The sequence below is a fragment of the Corylus avellana genome, chromosome ca9, assembly GCF_901000735.1.
Source record: "Corylus avellana chromosome ca9, CavTom2PMs-1.0".
Lineage (NCBI taxonomy): Eukaryota > Viridiplantae > Streptophyta > Magnoliopsida > Fagales > Betulaceae > Corylus > Corylus avellana.
This window is the reverse complement of record NC_081549.1, coordinates 1705277-1723589: the sequence shown is the minus strand read 5'-3', so window position 1 is coordinate 1723589 and position 18313 is coordinate 1705277. Positions and strand designations below refer to the sequence as shown.

General features: G+C 37.4%; 3 protein-coding genes across 3 annotated transcripts; all 3 read left to right on the top strand.

Annotated features, from left to right (window-relative positions):
- Window positions 1-5265: 5265 nt before the first annotated feature.
- On the top strand, window positions 5266-6957 carry LOC132192314 (UPF0481 protein At3g47200-like). The gene has a single exon (XM_059607611.1). The coding sequence runs from the start codon at window positions 5508-5510 to the stop codon at window positions 6849-6851; it is 1344 nt and encodes a 447-aa protein (XP_059463594.1). The 5' UTR covers window positions 5266-5507; the 3' UTR covers window positions 6852-6957.
- Window positions 6958-11728: 4771 nt separating this feature from the next.
- On the top strand, window positions 11729-13400 carry LOC132161901 (UPF0481 protein At3g47200-like). Its single transcript, XM_059572120.1, has one exon. The coding sequence runs from the start codon at window positions 11765-11767 to the stop codon at window positions 13136-13138; it is 1374 nt and encodes a 457-aa protein (XP_059428103.1). The 5' UTR covers window positions 11729-11764; the 3' UTR covers window positions 13139-13400.
- Window positions 13401-15732: 2332 nt separating this feature from the next.
- Window positions 15733-17172, top strand: LOC132191668 (UPF0481 protein At3g47200-like). The gene has a single exon (XM_059606760.1). It carries the CDS (start codon window positions 15733-15735, stop codon window positions 17170-17172), a length of 1440 nt encoding a protein of 479 aa, XP_059462743.1.
- The last annotated feature ends 1141 nt before the right edge of the window (window positions 17173-18313 follow it).

Below are 18313 nucleotides of genomic sequence, written 5' to 3'. Positions count from 1 at the left end.
GGAAAAGAATAAGTACAAAGAGGTCCTTATCACTCCTAATACTAATAGAAGAAAGAAAAAGAGAAAAAAATGAGAATGCTACCATACACAAGGTTTAAGGCAGCTCATCTAGCAACATGGTATGCTCTAAAATTGGCACACCTTGAAATCTTCAAAACTTTTCATGTTGGGATGGAAAGCAGCTGATCTTTGATATCAGCTAGTATCGGATCAGTGCTCCAGCCAGAGAACAAAGAGGTATCATTTATGGCTAGGATAGTAACCAAAGGATCACCTTCAATGACCAGAGAATGGCAACCATTAGAGACGGAATCAGAAAATTTTATAGGAGGAGGCTAGCTAGCCAATTATTCTTATTATTATTTTCGGTTCTTTAGAATTTTTTTATCAAAAAAATAACTATATTTTGGTTGTTTTTTGTGAGCTAAAGACTACCGTAAGGGCAAAAAAAAATGGGCATTTAAAAGTAAGAGCCCAAAAAAAAAAAAAAAAAAAGGGCCAAAATTTTTTATTGGATAGGGCCAAAAAATTTAAAAATAGAGCAAATTTGACCCTATTTTAGCCTTCTTCGGCCTTATTTGGTCCTATTTTACTTTCTTTTTCTTTTCTTTTTTTTCCTTATTTTGGGGGGGCCAGTCCCCCCTAGTTCCGTGATTGCATACTAACCTCACAGCTAGCAAGGCTGCATGGCCTCGCCCAAGTTGGCTTCCATAGGAGGAAGCTTGAGGGAATTATTCACGGCAAAGAAGCTCCCCTTAATGATTTCTGAGAGTAGCTATTGCCGAGCAAAAGAAGGCCGAATGGCCACATCAAAATTCACTTTGTAAGAACCCAGAGGAGGAGGAGCCCATAACGTAGACTCAAAGACCCCACGCCAAGCTGAAAGGTGATGCCTAAGAGTGGACTTGGCTAGCTTGAGGACTACTTGGGAAATTGGTTAAGTCCCTTTATGAATTAGTTTACTCCTAGCCATCCAAATGTGATCTAGCAACACCAGGGCTGAGATTTGAAAGTTATGAACTTCATTCATAGGGATGCTCAAAGAGGAGTGATGCCGAAGCAAGGCCTTGGTCCAAACCTCAATCGGTTGAGAGGAGATCGAAGGCCGTAATGTTAAGGGGCCAATTGGAGCTAAACCAGAAAATTAAGCCTTGCAAATAGGCAGCTTAGGAAGATATGCTGCATAGAAAGAAAGACGTTTCACCAACTTCAAAACAAGTAAAGCACGTCAACATATCTCTATCTAGCTAGGCCTAAATGCATTGTACGTATGATCTTTCGAAGTCATCTATTTTTCAGAATGGTTGGTGTTAATTCTAAGTTCCAACGTTGACTACATAATATCGTGGGACGATACGATACAGACATTAATTACAACTTTAACGAAAAGTTTCTAAATCGTACTCACGAGGGACTTCTAGTTTCATTTGAAAGTATGAAGTATAAACCATATGGTTTCCTTCCGGTTTCTATGAACTCATGAAAGATTGCACTTATAACATGATAATTAAGTGTGAAATTCGCTCTGAGAAATGGTAGGTAAAGAACAAATTATGGTCGAAGCACTCTTCAATATATCGTCTGCAAAGGATGCAACAAAACCCTAGGATGAGGTAGATCCATATATATTTTAAATCTGATCCATATATATTCATTTGATAAGAAAATGGATTTTTGGTGATTTGAAAACCCTAGGTGATATTTTTTGGTATTTGGAGAAAATTTTTCAGGGGAAGATTTCAGGGTAATGATTCCATCTTCTCTTCGTGGTTTGATAAGCACCTTATTAGACTATTAGTCAACTTTTTAACGAGTTTAGGGAGAGGATAATCCATGACTTTGGTTTGGAAAAATGCTATATGTAATGGGGGTAATCATTGCTGCATGGTTTTGAGTGAAGACGCCCGGATGTTCAATTTTCAATTATCTATTTGTATTATGATAACACCATATTGGCAACAAGGTGTATATGACTTAAAATACAAATTATATTTTACAAATTTAATGATCAAAACATACAATGTCGTTTCATTTAAATTTGTCATGTCATTTCAAAATTTAATTGATATGACATCAAGTACATTGTTCTGCACCATTAGATGCAATAAAATAAAATTAATTGTAAAATGTATCATCTTCATGCCATTTTTCATTTAAAAAAATAAAGAAAATCATATTCCGAGCAGTACAGGGTGAAGTTGATGGACCAATGATAAGTTCCTATTTAATTAATGTTGCGATATCCCACCTTATGTGTGTATTTATATTCTCTTTTAATAAATAAAGTTAAACATATGAAATATTTAATTGAAAGAGATATAGCTTGAATCATGCTTAAACTTAAGAAAAAAATGAAATATTTAAATATTTAATTAATATTCCAACATAATGCAAGATCCTATCTTTTGATTTTAACCAAATTCCATTCACCCTTATTATTTTGGATTTTTTAAATTAGTAAAATTAAAAGAAAAATTGAACTCCAAAACAAGTTATTCATATATATGAAGGCTTAGTTACAATTCATATAAATAGAAGAACCTGAAGAGCAAATTAAACAAATCAATATTATCAGTTGTTGGGTCTAAGGGATCATATACATTTTTCTTTTCTAAGCATTTACTAGATTTTACAGATTTATTTGGTAGTTGAAAAACTTGAAGTTCCTCCCAAAACTACAGTTCGTACTTTGAAACGTCCAGGCCTCCGAATTAAGCCACCAAACAATCCAGCAGAACCACCACGAGTTGTAGTCGAACTAACATTAAAACGCCTTTGCTTTGAATTTGTGGTCGGAGAATTCAAACCTCTTTGCCTGCCAACACGACCTTTCAAATACAACCCTGAGATGCTTCTGCTTAGCTCCTCAATCTCTTCTTCTGTCACTGCTATTTTACATGTAGTTGGAGTTGTTGGAAGCTTGCTGCAGAGATCCCGAAGAATTGGAAGTCTATCTCCATGCACGAAAATTTTGGGACTATTATTGTGAGAGTGAAGAGTTATTGTGGATCGAGAAAATCGCTTGGGGTTTGGTCTATAAGGTTGAGGTGATAATTTGTACTCTTGAGGCATGGGTGAGTTGGAAGACACACCATTTCTGTATATGGACGTGGAGGGTTGAGGGATTTGAAGAAGCAACGAAGATTGATTCATGGTTCACTTCTTTTGCTTACGATCAGACTCAGAGGGAATTTTGAGGAATTGGGCACTGGTTAGCTCTGTGTGCGTTGAAGGAGATTGGCAAAAATCAAAAGTATGTCAACCATATGGGGTGGGAATTGGTTTATATAGGAAGGGAGGCATGTGAAAAGAGACAAGTAGTTGAGCATTCAAAATGGTTGACCATTTCAGGTTACGCGTGGAGAGTTAGGTATTCATGTGGTCCAAGTCCAATAAATTTGCCATTGACCTTGTCGTAGCATTCGCGCAAGCAGGGCTAGGTCTGCCTTCCAATACAGATGGATTTGAATTTTCATTAACTTTTTCTTTGGGTTAGGAGCAATTTGTCTTAAAAAGTAGGTGGAGTGTTTAGATATGCTTGTACAAGGGAATTTCACATAAATTCTTTCGATCTAACAATTTAAACAACAAAATTTTTAAAGATCAGCTTCTAATTCGTAGATTATACTATGATCAAAATCTCCCGCAATTATCTGTGAAATTCCAGTGAGCCTATTAAGAGTCTCATACAATTGCAAAGTACAAGCTGCAATTCCGGTGGAGAATTGCAGCCAATCTCACTACATACAACGATTGCAAAAGTGTCCAGCCATGGCCCATTAATAGCCTAAGTAGGCCCGGCCCGCCGCAGTAGAGGAAAACACCTTGTAGACCCAAGCCTGGAAAGGCCACATATGTTTTGAAAGGCTTTTTGGTGTCGGCCCACGTCACTAATTTTGCCCTCAGAATCAAGTTCTCTCCAAAACACTTGTTTTAATTAAAAAACCTAAGAAATAAATTGAAATCCCATGAAAAGAACTAAAATTTAATAAGCATATATCGTGTAGCAATCCCTGGTGACTTACTTGTCAACAATATTTATAAGACGGACCAAAGATCCTTCAGAAAATGTCTTTGGTAATTTAACATTTCTTAAAGAAAAAAGGAAAAGGAAAAAAATATTACATCCCAAAAAATAAAAAATAAGCCCATTTTATTGCAAAAGAATAAAGAATCTGAATGCACAGAATGCAAACCGAAGGTTACAGATGTATTCAAAATTGTGAGTACATCTGCATCTGTATTACTTCTTTGGAGGTCCATATAAATGGAAAAGTCGCACTTTAAAGCGTTCCATCTTCTGCGATACATCTTCTATTACTTGACCCCGACGACCGCGCTTTGTGGTGGTTGGCACATCAGGGTCATTATCGTAACTATGAATAGGTCTTGTGGGTTGAGGAAGCTGTACGTGGTTTTCTTCAGAGTTGGAATTCGCAGGCATTGAGGGTTGTGGAAGCTGTTGCTGTACCTTTGAAGTGTTATCCATGGGGTACTGAGAGCAGGAAACTATATATGCAGTTACTAGCTAGCTTTTGTCAATTTGCGAAGCAAGAAAGTGATGGTAGAATTAATGGAGGCTTGTGTGGGGCTTAAGGGGACGATCGGCCTTGGTATATATAAGAAGCCCTGTGAGGCTGTGACGTGACACACCGGTCGATTAATCATTCAAACATTAAACTTTTAACGATATATTATACCTTATTTTCAATCAAAGACTTGGTCTGTTTTCTTGCTTGGTCGTGGAAAATTCTGTGTTGATGCGGTCATACACTCATAGTCCCTTCATGATGTTTTGCATGCGCTAGAAAATCCAAGTGTTGGTCCTAATTCATTAGTTTAACCAAGAAATTAGTAGGTGCCAAATCAAACGCAGGACCATGTCCCACAGCAAGATACAGTTGGAATCCCTTTAGTGATTTATTAGATGAGAAGCATTTGACCTTTTCATATGTTTAAAAAATAATATTTACCTAATATGTTTAGTGATTTATTAGAACACCTACTAACATTTTTCTTATAAATTAATTATATCAAATGACCTTTAAATGACCTATAGTTTGGGGACATTCCGTCTAGTGCTAGAATTAGGATTCTTTCCAGAAAATATCTAGTTAGTTATAGTGGTAGAGTATTTTTGTCTTCTCAAAAATTGAAGGGACAAAAATACCCCACTAGAGGAACAAAAATATCTCACCACTATAACTAACTAGATATTTTTTAGTTCATTTGATCTGTTGTGCCCAACTTATCAAACCAAAACCAAATTTTAATAGAGGGGGACCATGGTCATTTAATGCGAGTGCCTAACATATCAACCCAAAACCAAATTTTCATGGGGGAGAAGAACTTCAGCCTGAATTGTCATTCATACCCCCAATATTTATCCCCATTCTAACATATTTCCCTGCTCAACACCAGACTCCTTCCCATCTACTATTAAAACTTCCGTGGGCCATAAACCGGCTTCAACTCCACACCGACAGACAAGAACTCCAAAATCTACTATGGGAACTGGAAGCAACTGTGTAGAACAAGAAGGCAGTCACGTCGTTACAATTTATGAGGTGGACAAGGAGCGGCTTGCCCAGATGGAAAAGAGGATCTATGAGACCACCCCACAATTACTAAGCATAGCCGCCGGTAGAAGCAGTTGTTGCATCTTCAGAGTCCCCCAGAGCCTAATCGACATCAACGGCAAGTCGTACCAGCCCCGAATAGTTTCCATCGGACCCTACCACCGCGGCCAGCCTAATCTCCAAATGATGGAGGAGCACAAGTGGCGCTACCTCCGTTCTTTACTCTCCAGGACCAAGGAAGCCAAAGGTATAACCTTAGAGGACTACTTGAAATGCATACACCCACTTGAAAAGAATGCCAGAGAGTGTTATTCAGAAACCATCCATCTCGGCACCGATGAGTTCCTCGAAATGATGGTTCTCGATGGTTGTTTTATGATTGAATTGTTTCGCAAGATTGACAATACAAAACTGTTCGACCCTGAAGATCCTCTCGTCACTATGGGGTGGATATTACCGTTTTTCTACAGAGACTTTCTCCGGCTCGAGAATCAGATCCCGTTCCTTGTTCTCGAACGGTTGTTTGAAACTTCCAAAACGCCTGACGAGGAGTCCGGCCCGTCCTTGTCGTTGCTCGCTATGCGATTCTTCAACAACATAATGCAAAGACCCGACCCGGTCATAGAGAGGTGCCACGATCTCAAAGGCTTGCATTTGCTTGACTTGGTTCGGTCAAGTTTTATCCCGCACAATGAAGAATCGCCACCACCGGGGGGAAACACACCGGCCCATATCATTCACTGCGTGTCGAAGCTCCGGCGTGCCGGGATTCAGCTCAATCCGGGGGAGGCGGAAAGCTTCTTGTTGGTGAAATTCAGGTGCGGCGTGATTGAGATGCCGAGGATAACCATCGACGATTTCATGAGCTCCTTGTTGCTCAACTGCGTGGCGTTCGAGCAGTGCCACAACAGTGACTCCAAGCACGTTACCACTTACGCGACTTTGTTGGATTGCCTTGTGAACACCGCCAAGGACGTCGAGTTCCTTTGTGACAGCAACATCATTGAGAATGACTTTGGCAACGACGCCGAGCTTGCGCGGTTGATCAACAATCTGGGGAAGGACGTGGCGTTTGATATTAATCTCTGTTATTTGTCCAAATTGTTCAACGAAGTGCACGACTATTACGGGAACAGTTGGCACGTGCAATACACCAGCTTCAAGTATACGTATTTTAATACGCCATGGTCGTTCATTTCTGCTGCAGCTGCGTTTGTGCTCCTAGTTCTTACGTTTTTGCAGACTTTCTACACCATCTATCCAAAGTCTTAAACTCTCCTATCCGGATGTTAAAGAGTGTAAAGTTGTTGGAGTTGAGTTCTTGTATGTATATGAAACATTGAAATGCTAATTTGTGGATGCGGATGTGATTTGTTGATTCCTGAATGATATTTTTATTATTTCAAAAAGTTTCTGGGACATCCTACAGTCAAAAGTACCAACCAAACGTTCAACGACGCTACATGATAGGGACACGTTGGTCCTTCTACGATCGAGATTGCTTCAAATCACAATCACCACTCGATCAATTGGGGAGGTTTTCATTCATCCAACCTACGGAAGAGTTGCGAGGCTATCTAACATTCAAACTTCTCCAACCAGACAAACCTTGTTGTTTTTTCAGCGCGCTGGACAAATTGCCGTATCCAACGTGGTTACGTGGACAAGTAATGGGACAAATTCATATATTCAACAAGTTGCCTGAGGGAATTGAGCTTTCAATTTTTTATTTCACTGTGATGGTACCTTTTTCTTGCTTTGATTAAAATTAGAAATATAAATAGTTAAAGAAGAAAATTTGTGTTAGCACTTCATTTGTGAACTTGTGACACAGATGGTCCTTCTACGATCGAGATTGCTTCAAATCACAATCACCACTCGATCAATTGGGGAGGTTTTCATTCATCCAACCTACGGAAGAGTTGCGAGGCTATCTAACATTCAAACTTCTCCAACCAGACAAACCTTGTTGTTTTTTCAGCGCGCTGGACAAATTGCCGTATCCAACGTGGTTACGTGGACAAGTAATGGGACAAATTCATATATTCAACAAATTGCCTGAGGGAATTGAGCTTTCAATTTTTTATTTCACTGTGATGGTACCTTTTTCTTGCTTTGATTAAAATTAGAAATATAAATAGTTAAAGAAGAAAATTTGTGTTAGCACTTCATTTGTGAACTTGCATGTGACACAGATGGTTATAGTAAGAGATTCTAATTTAATTATTTATTTTTCATTTCAGTTAAATATTTTAGGTATTAAATTTTATAAAAAATTTTGAGCTAAAAAAATGAAAAAAAAAAGGTTTAAATATTAATTAATATATAATTAAGTTTATATTACTCTCATAAACTTTTGCTTTTACACCCCCAATAAAAAAAAATCTTTATAAGTGAAGTTCCACTCAAAGTCATCATTATGTTAAGGACGATGAACCAGAGTATTATTAACAATTTCATCAAATTTTTCTCATTGGCAACCTTATTATTTTAATAATTTACGTTCATTATTTTTCAAATATTTGTTAATTTATTCTCTAAAAGGAAAAACAAAAAGGGAGAAATTGAAATTACTTTTTTATTTAATAGGTGAGTGACTACTATTCATTCACCATTTTTTTTTCTCATTAAAATGGTGAGATTGAAAATGAAAGTTTTTAGCCACTTTCACTAAATTATCTTATCAAAATAATCAAAAAATATTTTTCGTGAGGCTTAAAATAGTGCTCTTACAAATTGCAATAGCTAAATTTTGTCATATGCTATCTTATCAAAGCACATAAGAAAGCCGGAATATCCAACCAAGAAGTCCAAAGTTGTTTCTAAACGTGTCATGGCAGGGACGGATCTACGAATAGTCCTCCGTATTGAAAATTTGACTAAATCTTCTGATGTTGAACTTTGATCGACTTCTCTGGACTCATGTAGATCGAGGCCACTGCATGGTGTTGGCGTGTGGCCTCCAAATTTTGCCAACCTTATCTTTGATTTTTCTGCAACGCGCGTAGCTCCAGCTACATAAACTCCTCGCCACCAAAAGAATCCACCAAGTACATCTTTGAAATTCCGAAACAATAATATTCTTCTCCTCAACCTCTTTCAAAGTCACAAAATGAGTTCTCAGAACCCCACACATGATCAAAATAATTCTGGGCTGATTCAATTTCCTCAACCCACGAGACCGACAGGTAGCTACGACATGAGCCCCGTGCCCTCCACCATAGCTCCACAAAAAAATGTTCACGACAATCACCATGATGGCTCTCAGCCTCAGCAATTGCCTCAACCCTCAAAACCTACAATATTCTTAGACAATATGAGCGACGAGTACCGTGCTCCTGCATGGGGAGCTACAACCGGCACCACCAACAGCGACAACAGAAGAAAAAGAAAGAAGTCACACCGTTGACGAGCTATGTAGAGACATCTTAGAGATTTATGATAGACTTCCGGTGGGTATACAAAGCCAATTGAGTTTGGATGAAATGAAAGCGTTAACCGGCATGCGAAATGGTTTGAAGGTTAATTCAACTACAAGGGGAGGCTCTCAAAGATCAGTGGAAGAATTAAAACACAAGCTTGAACGCTTCAAAGTAAGAACTATACAATTGGCTGGGATTGTGAGGGAGGAACAGAAGAAATAGTGTTTGATCACCAAGGACAACCTAGCTCGACACACGCGGTACCAGCCAGGAAGTTTCGACATTCTTTTATAGGTTCTGGTTAACCCTTGCTTTTATTAAGGAAAAAAAAAAAAAAACTTTCAACATTCTTTTACTTCTTGGTGTAGTGGAACATATATATCTACCGTCCGACGGTAAAGAATTTGTTTGACAACATCAAAATGTATAATTAGTTATAGGATTATTGATTGCATTGCTCATTGTTAAAAAGAAAGGATGTTACACAACGGAAGGTTGCCTTTCATGCAATAAACATTTTCTCCCATGATGTAGGTGGAATTCCATCTAAAACCTTTCATGAGACGACAAAAAAGTTTACCAGCTAATGTTCATGACACCTAAGATTAATTAATTTACAATATTCTTTAAACTCTTCAGGTGAAACTCTATTTTATATGAGAAAAGAGCATTGTTTCTATAATATACTGAAGGATGGGCCGGATGGCTATTCATTGAGTGTCTAAATTAAGAGCGATAAATTCGTGTTTATGTATTGAATTTGAATCATGTCGAGATTAGGTATAAGACTATACAGATTGATCATAATTTGACTTATTTATTTAAATAGATTATACACATTAACTCTAACATGCTAAAAAATTGCTGGGTTTAGGTTCGCGATTCGTATAAAAATATTGTTAGCTCTAGTGTCGTATGTTGGGTTTAAGTCGTAATGAAATATAGATATAAGACTATATAGGTCAACCATAACCCAATTTATTTAATTAAACAAGTTAAACCCCTAACTCAAATTCATTTTTGCACATCTCGTCAAAATTATTGGCCCTAATTAAATTAAAAACTCCCGAAAAAGATTATGAGTCATGAGATACACAATTCTAATGATGTGGATTGCTTTTAAGCACTTTAAGGGCTTAAGAGTAATGCTCAACATCACTCCCTCATCTTTTAAAAATCTATGTGGCCTAATTTTTTCGACTAAAAAAAATCAATTTTCATGCATTAAATTTTATGGAAACCACATCCCGTGAACTTTAGGAGAATGAGAAATGAAACAAGAACGGGACAGTCATGTGTATTGAATTACTAAGTGCTTAAAGCTGAAAAAAAAAAAAAAAAAAAAAAAAAAAAGTTTTTAAAGCTTATTAGACTGGGCTTAAATATCAACATGTAATTCTCTCCTTGCCCAGCCCATATTAGTGCTTCTAGAAGCTAGTATTGTGCTACGAGCTAGAGAATACAGCCACAAGACTTGGGCGAATACCAGCTGCTGCATCAAGATCTAATCCCAACCACAACAAATGGCCTTTAAATTCTCCCTTCTTCGAATTTGATTGAGACATGGCCGCAAGTGCCAACAATTGAATATTGTTTCTACTTTTTCATCTTCCCTAATAATTATTTCTACGTTTTCATGATTCGTCTTCTCTAAACTAAGGCAAAATATTTGACAGATTTTTTTTTTTTTTTTTTTGACATGTCCGCACAAGAGAGGAAGGATGATTCAAACTAGTGACCTTTGCTTTGTTAAACGTGGTCTTAGCCAAATGAGCTACCTCTTGGAAACAGATTTTTATATCATCCCTTTCTACCACTAGTTTTTTTCACATTAAATTACACCATAATTTCATTAAAAGAAAAGTTTCTAAATCACAAAATGTCAAGTCGTTTAGATAAGAGAAATGCTAATCAGCATTACTTATTGTCCATTTCTTAGTATTTTCTTTGTTGTTCTGTTTTTTTTTTAGTGTACAAAAGCAATCAAGTTGATGTAAATGTGCAACATAAAATATGAATGTTGGAGGTGAACATCTAGAAAATGCTGAATAACATTTTTCTTTACATAATTAGATCTAGGTAGCCAACAAAAATGTTGGCAATTATTACTACACAACTACACATTAATTATTTTACTAGAAAGCATTGACCTTCTATATATATATATATATGACATTGAGGATAATTATAAGATTATATAAATTAGTTAATATATGTTTGACCCATTTAATTAAATAGGTCAGACTCTCTACCCTAATCCACTAATTTTGTTTAAAAAATTATCGACCATAAGTAATTTTGGAACATCAAGTCAAATCAAATGCTTGAATGTTAGTTTAATGTTTGGACTGTGCTTACCCAATTTAATTATAATTGTATATCTCACATTTGAGGCTTTGATGACAAGACATTAAATTTTTGCCAACTAGATATATAGTCCTTATTACCTGCCCACATTTGATTGCATTCACAACTACTACAGACTACAGTTGTTTGAATTCACAGCTAAATACATTTGTTTGTATTGCAACCACCGTGTAAGTCCCACGTACGGACTGGATCAACATAAAATGTTTGCCGTCTTCATTCAAGTTGGGTCATAATGAATGGGTAGGCAGATTAATAGCGTCCTCATTCAAGATTTAAAATGTTTGCCGTCATTTTCCGATCAAACCCTATTATAAAGCGTCCACTACAAAATGAAAGGGCTACGTCTGCTACGTCTTCACACACCCATACTACTCTAAATCGCCAAAATCCACCATGGCAAACAATTGTGTACAAGAAGAAGGAGGCATTACGGTGGCCAACTTGGAGCAGCTCGCCAGCGACATGGAAGAGGAAATCAAGCGATGCACCAGGGGGTTACAAAGCTATTCCGCCAAGAGCACTTGTTGCATCTACAAAGTCCCCTTGAAGTTGGAGAAGAACAATGACAAGCACTGGTACAGCCCCCGCATCGTCTCCATCGGGCCCTACCATTACGAGGAAGGAGACCTTAACCGTGACTACAAGTATCAGTTCTTCGGCTCCTTTCTGTCCAGGACCCGAGCCGGCAAAGGTATAGGCATAGAGGACTACCTGAAAAAGCTACTCCCGCTTGAAACAAAAGTCAGAGAGTGTTATTCTGAAAATGTCAAACTCGAGTCCGGTACTGAGTTCCTCGAAATGATTGTTCTTGATGCTTCTTTTATACTAGGACTGTTTTACAAGTTTCAGGATTCGGGACCGCACGAGACTGACGAACCTCTCGCACTCCTCAAGTGGAGACTCCCATATTTCTGCGTGGACTTGCTCCTCCTTGAGAATCAAATCCCCTTTTTTGTTCTGCAAGAGTTATTTGATATTTCTAAGATGCCTGACGATCCGTCCTTGTCTGTGCTTGCTTTGCAATTCTTTAACAACGTTATGCAAAGACCCAAGGAAGTCATAGAGAGGTATGACGACAATCCCGAAAATCCGCCCGTGCATTTGCTGGACTTGGTCCGATCTAGTTTAATCCCAAACGATCCAATGCGACCACAAAAAGAAGAATTCATGATTCCCTTCTTCTCGAGGCTTCGTCAGAAAGACAACACCACCCTGACCCAATTCATTCCCTGCATCTGGAAGCTCCGCCGTTCAGGGATTAGCGTCCGACCGCGCAAGGCGGACAGCTTCTTGGCAGTAAATTTTGAGTACGGTGTGGTTGAGATTCCAAGCATAATCATCGACGACTTCATGAGATATCTCTTGCTGAACTGTGTGGCCTTCGAGCAGTGTCACAACAGTTGCTCCAAGCATGTCACGGTTTACGCCACTTTCTTATGCAGCCTCGTGGACAACCCCGCGGACGTCAAATACCTTCGGGAGTGCGGTGTTATTGAGAATTACGACGTTGACAGAGTTGCTGACTTCATCCATAGTATGGGCAGGGACTTGGCCATTGATATCGACGACTTTTATTTGTCCAGGGTGTTCAATGATGTGGACAAGCATTATCGGAATGACTTCTATGTAAAGTTCACGAGTTTCATGCGAAGATCTTTTTACACGCAGTGGCCGTTTCTCTCCTTTTTGGCTGCCGCTGTGCTCTTACTGCTTACGATTGCACAGGCCTACATCGCCATCATCGGCTATGTGCATCCCAAAAAGTAGTAGATCACCTGATCTACACCACCGTCGCTGATGATGTGTATCCTAATAATATTAATGGGCTTTTGGCTATTATCTTAAGAGTACTATCGTGGATTTTTATGAGGGTAAAAGCTTTGATCTGCTTTGTTGTATGCTTAATTGCATGTTCGAATTCTTGTAATGGGCCGTATCTATTTGCCAAGGGCAATTTGTAATTGTGGGTGCAAATCTGATTTTTATTTTTTTAAAAAATTGTTCAATAATAATCTTGTTATAAAAAAAAAAAATCTAATTGGCATGTCCAACAAAAAAATGTGCATCTTGCGGCAATAATAGTTCATAACTGAAAGTATACGTGCGTTCCAGCACAATCTTTCTTTTTCTTTTCCATTTTTTGTTCTTAATTTTAATCAAGCAAGAAAAAAGCTGGATAAGAGGTTTTTCCTCTCTTTTTTTCAATTTTGTTTTTATGTTTTTCTATATTTATTTTTCAATTTTTAGGGTATTTAAATAAATTTAATTTCTAAATTCATGATATGTTTGTCATTCCACCTCTATAAAAAGCACGTGCATGCATATATCTCATCATCAATATTTTGTCCATTTTAACGATTTTGAGCCTTTTTTTTTTTTTGGCAATAATTGGCAGCTTAAGCATGCTGTGTAACAATTGTGGCGGTTTCAATTAACAATATGTAAATGAGTGGTAGTTAGAGAAGACTAAATGTAACTAATCGTTTTTTTATTACAATAAATAATTGCGTATACATAGTGTTTTTTTTTTTAATTATTATTATTTAAATGAGGAAATAGATTAGAAATGAGGGTATTTCCCATTCTTGATCCGAATGGAAGTAAGAATGGGAGACCAATTGAAAATGCTTCCAAATACAAGGTAAGAAGCGGTCCATCTAGCTAAGGAATGTGCACAAAAATTGACACACCTTAGAATTTTTACAATTTTCCAAACAGAAAAAGCAAGCAAATTAAGTCTAAAATCAACTACTACATTACCAAAATTCCAATCTCTGGGTAGCCAAGATAATGTTAATAGCATCCCTTCAAGGATAAGATTATCAACCCCAAATCCCAATTGCATATACATAGTTAACCACACAAAGGTATTGTGCTAACTTATGGGAAACCCCAAGTACATGAACTATCACTCGTCATCCGTCAAATAATGAGAGTAAGAAGGTATTGTGCTAACGTATGGCCCAAGCAATGGCTCTAGGGCCTTGTTTCTTAATTGGATGGGCCTTAATTCGATGGTACACCCACTATAACATGAACAATTGCTTGATCCCCAAAATTATGAAAACTTCATGTAATTTTAACATGTTAAAAAAATGGTTTGAAATAAAGAACTTCATAAAAGTAGACCATTTTTGTTTTTAGTACTCAGATTACTACTCTCGTCAGTTCTTATGTACAAAAACTTAAATATAGTTGAGATGAATCATCCATTTTGATCAAATTAATCCAAAGTGCATATGCAATTCATGTGCGTAAAAATTTTAATTAGAAGGAGCAGTCATTTACACAAGAGGAGACTCTTAGAGCTTGTGAGCAAGCTTGAAAAGTATATTATGGTGTTTACGAACGAATCTTTTATCATTCAAATTGAGACTAAATTGAGTTTAACCAAGCTAAGTTAACGAGCGGTTAGCTCATCTTAGAACATTCACATGCACATTGAGCTCAACAAATAGCTAGTCTTGTAACAAAAAATACTCTATACTCAACAAAATGACTATAGATTTGTTGAATTGAGTACTTAGCAAATTTGTTGAGCGTTATACGTCAACAAATTATTAGTTATATTTAATATAAAAAATTAAAAGTTGATATTTAAAATGTTGAGCTGAAAATAGGTGTTTAAAAAAAAATTAATAGCTAAATTAAAAAATATATATATTTTATAACTAAATTTTAATCTAAATATTTATTGGGCTTAATGTTCCCGCGCGTAATTGGAAGTACCGTCTAATCGAGGTAAGTAGAATCCCGCATCCTCGTTTAAAAAGTTTACCTCCCCCAGTTTCTCCTTATTGGATCACATGGTGCAGATATTTAAAACTTCAAATAACAATATTGCACAACAAACCGTACGATATTTTTATACGTCTGAAGTAGATCAAGCTAATTTAAAGTCAACGACTGCATACTAACAACAAATATTGTAAGTCCCAGAAAGAGGATAGGCTGGTTTACTTTAAGAATTTTTGTACGGACTGACTTCGATCGACATAAAATTTTCGAGTCTCCTTGATCTGTTCGAGGTCGCATTCTGAACTTAACCTGGTTTCCTTCAATTTTTATTTTTTATTTTTTTCGATTTACACACAGGACCTCGGTTTAGGTGGTCGTGTAGTTATCAATTTTTTATTCACGATCTAAATAGGTTTTTCATTTATTTATTTAAATCGGTTTATACTCTTTAGAAGTTATAAGTTTAAATCTCTCTCTTTGATCTAAATTTTACAAATTTCGCGCATCACAAAGCCAGCTACAACGTAGCATTAATTATTACATAGTGAAAGTGGTATACGTATATCTGCCTGCAACTTCACAGTAACCACTACCCATACTACTCTAAAACACCAAAATCCACCATGGGAAGCAATTTTGTACAGGAAGAAGGCAACCACATTGTCAGTATTCCGGAAATCATCAACACGGAGCAGCTCGCCCAGGACATGAAAGAGGAAATCGAGAGATGCACTAAGGGGTTACGGAGAAATGCCGCCAGGAGCAGTTGTAGCATCTACAAAGTCCCCTTGAGGTTCGAGAAGAACAATGGGCCCTGGTACAGCCCCCGCATCGTCTCCATCGGGCCCTACCACAACAATGACAAAGACCTTAACCGTGACTACAAGTATCGGTGCCTCGGCTCCTTCCAGTCCAGGACCCGAGTCAAAGGTGTGGGCTTAGAGGACTACTTGGAAAAGCTACGCCCGCGTGAATTTGAAGCAAGACAGTGTTATTCTAGAGAGATCGATCTCAACAACTCCGGTGAGTTCCTCGAAATGATGGTTGTCGATGCTTCTTTTATTTTAGAATTGTTTTACAAGTTTCAGGATCCGGGACTGCTCGAGACTGACGACCCTCTCGCACTTCTCAAGTGGAGATTACCATATTTCTACGAGGACTTGCTCCTCCTTGAAAATCAGATCCCTTTTTTTGTTCTGCAAGATTTATTTGATATTTCTAAGTTGCCTGTGGATCCGCCCTTGACCTTGCTTGCTTTGCGATTCTTTAACAACATTATGAGAAGAACCAATGAAGTCATAGAGAGATACGCAAATCCCAAAAATCAGCCTTTGCATTTGCTGGACTTGGTTCGATCTAGTTTAATCCCAAACGATATTCCAATGCCACCAAAGAATGAAAACGACACACATATCCCATTTATTCCCTGCTTCCCGAGGCTTGGCCAGAATGTCGACGACACACGGATCCCACTTATTCTTCCCCGCTCAAGGAGGCTTGGCCAGAAAGACAACGACACGCAGATCCAATCTTTTCCATGCATCTCGAAGCTCCGCCGTTCAGGGATTAAGGTCAGCCCCGGCAAGAAGGACAGCTTCTTAGCGGTAAAATTCGAGCACGGTTTGATTGAGATGCCGAGCATAACCATCAACGACTTCATGAGATATCTGTTGCTCAATTGTGTGGCGTTCGAACAGTGCCACAACAGCTGCTCCAACCATGTCACAGCTTACGTGACTTTCTTAGACTGTCTTGTGAACACCTCTGCAGACGTCGAATACCTTCGCGAGCGCAATGTTGTTGACAATTACGTAGCGGACGACGACAAGGTTGCACTCTTCATCAACAGTTTGGGAAAGGATGTGAACTTTGACATCCGCAACTTTTATTTGTCCAAGTTGTTTAATGATGTGGACAAGTATTATCGGAATAATCGCCGCGTATGCTGGGCGAGCTTCAAGCGAAGATATTTTAACACGCGGTGGTGGTTCATCTCAGCTTTGATTGCCACTTTGCTCTTGCTGCTCACGATTGCGCAGACCTACTTTGACATCATCGGCTAAGTCAAAGTGCATTCCAAAATATTAATGGTCCTTCAACAGTTCTACTCCATTTCCCCACCTTTTGGCGATTATTTTAAGAGAATTTTTATGAATGTAAAACCTTTTCTGCTTTGTTGTATCGCTTGTTCGAATTCTTGTAATGCGCTGTATTTCGCCCAGGGAAATTTGTAACTGTGGGTGCAAATCTGATTTTGTTTTTTAATTGTTTAATAATAATCTTGTTATAAAAAAATCACTGGAACGTTCCAAAAAAAAAAAAAAAATCTAATTTAGCATGTCCAACAAAAATGTGCACCTCGCGGCAATAATAGTACTTCATAACTAAAAGTATAGGTACGTACGTTCCAGCACATTAATCTTTCTTTTTCTTTTCCATTTTTTGTTCTTAATTTTAATCAAGCCAGAAAAAAGCTAGATGAGAGGTTTTTCCTCTCTTTTTTTTCAATTTTATTTTTAGGTTTCTTTATATTTATTTTTTAATTTTTTTTGGGTATTTAAATAAATTTAATTTCAAAATTCATGATATTTTTGTCATTTTACCTCTATAAAAAGCACATGCATGGCACATCAGCATCAATATTTCTGTCCATTTTAACGATTTATTATTTTTTTTTTTTTTGCCAATAATTGGTAGCTTAAGCATGCTATGTGAGAACTGACAAGTGGGTAGTTATTGAAAAGAAAATGTAATTAACCGTTTTTTAATTACAAGAAATAATTGCGTATACGTAGTTAACCACACAAAGGTATTGTGCTAAGTGCTAACTTATAGGTACTCGCAAGTACCTGAACTATCACTTGTCATCAGTCAAGTAATGCGACTATGCGAGTATAAAGGTATTGTGCTAACCTATGGCCCATCCAAAAGCTCTTGGGCCTTGTTTCTTAATTGGATGGGCCTTAATTCGATGGTACACCAACTATAACACGAACACTTGCATGATCCCAAAAATTATGATAACTCCATGTAATTTTAACATGTAAAAAAATGGTTTGAAATAAAGACCTTTATAAAAGTAGACCTAGATCTTTTTTTTTTTTTTTTAATCACTCAGATTACTACTGTTTATAGACCTAATCTCGTCAGCTATTATGTACAAAAATCTAAGATATAGTGCAGATGAATCATCCATTTTGATCA

Coding starts and splice junctions, on each gene's coding strand:
- LOC132192314 (XM_059607611.1), top strand. CDS start 5,508: ATGGGAACTGGAAGCAACTGTGTAGAACAAGAAGGCAGTCACGTCGTT.
- LOC132161901 (XM_059572120.1), top strand. CDS start 11,765: ATGGCAAACAATTGTGTACAAGAAGAAGGAGGCATTACGGTGGCCAAC.
- LOC132191668 (XM_059606760.1), top strand. CDS start 15,733: ATGGGAAGCAATTTTGTACAGGAAGAAGGCAACCACATTGTCAGTATT.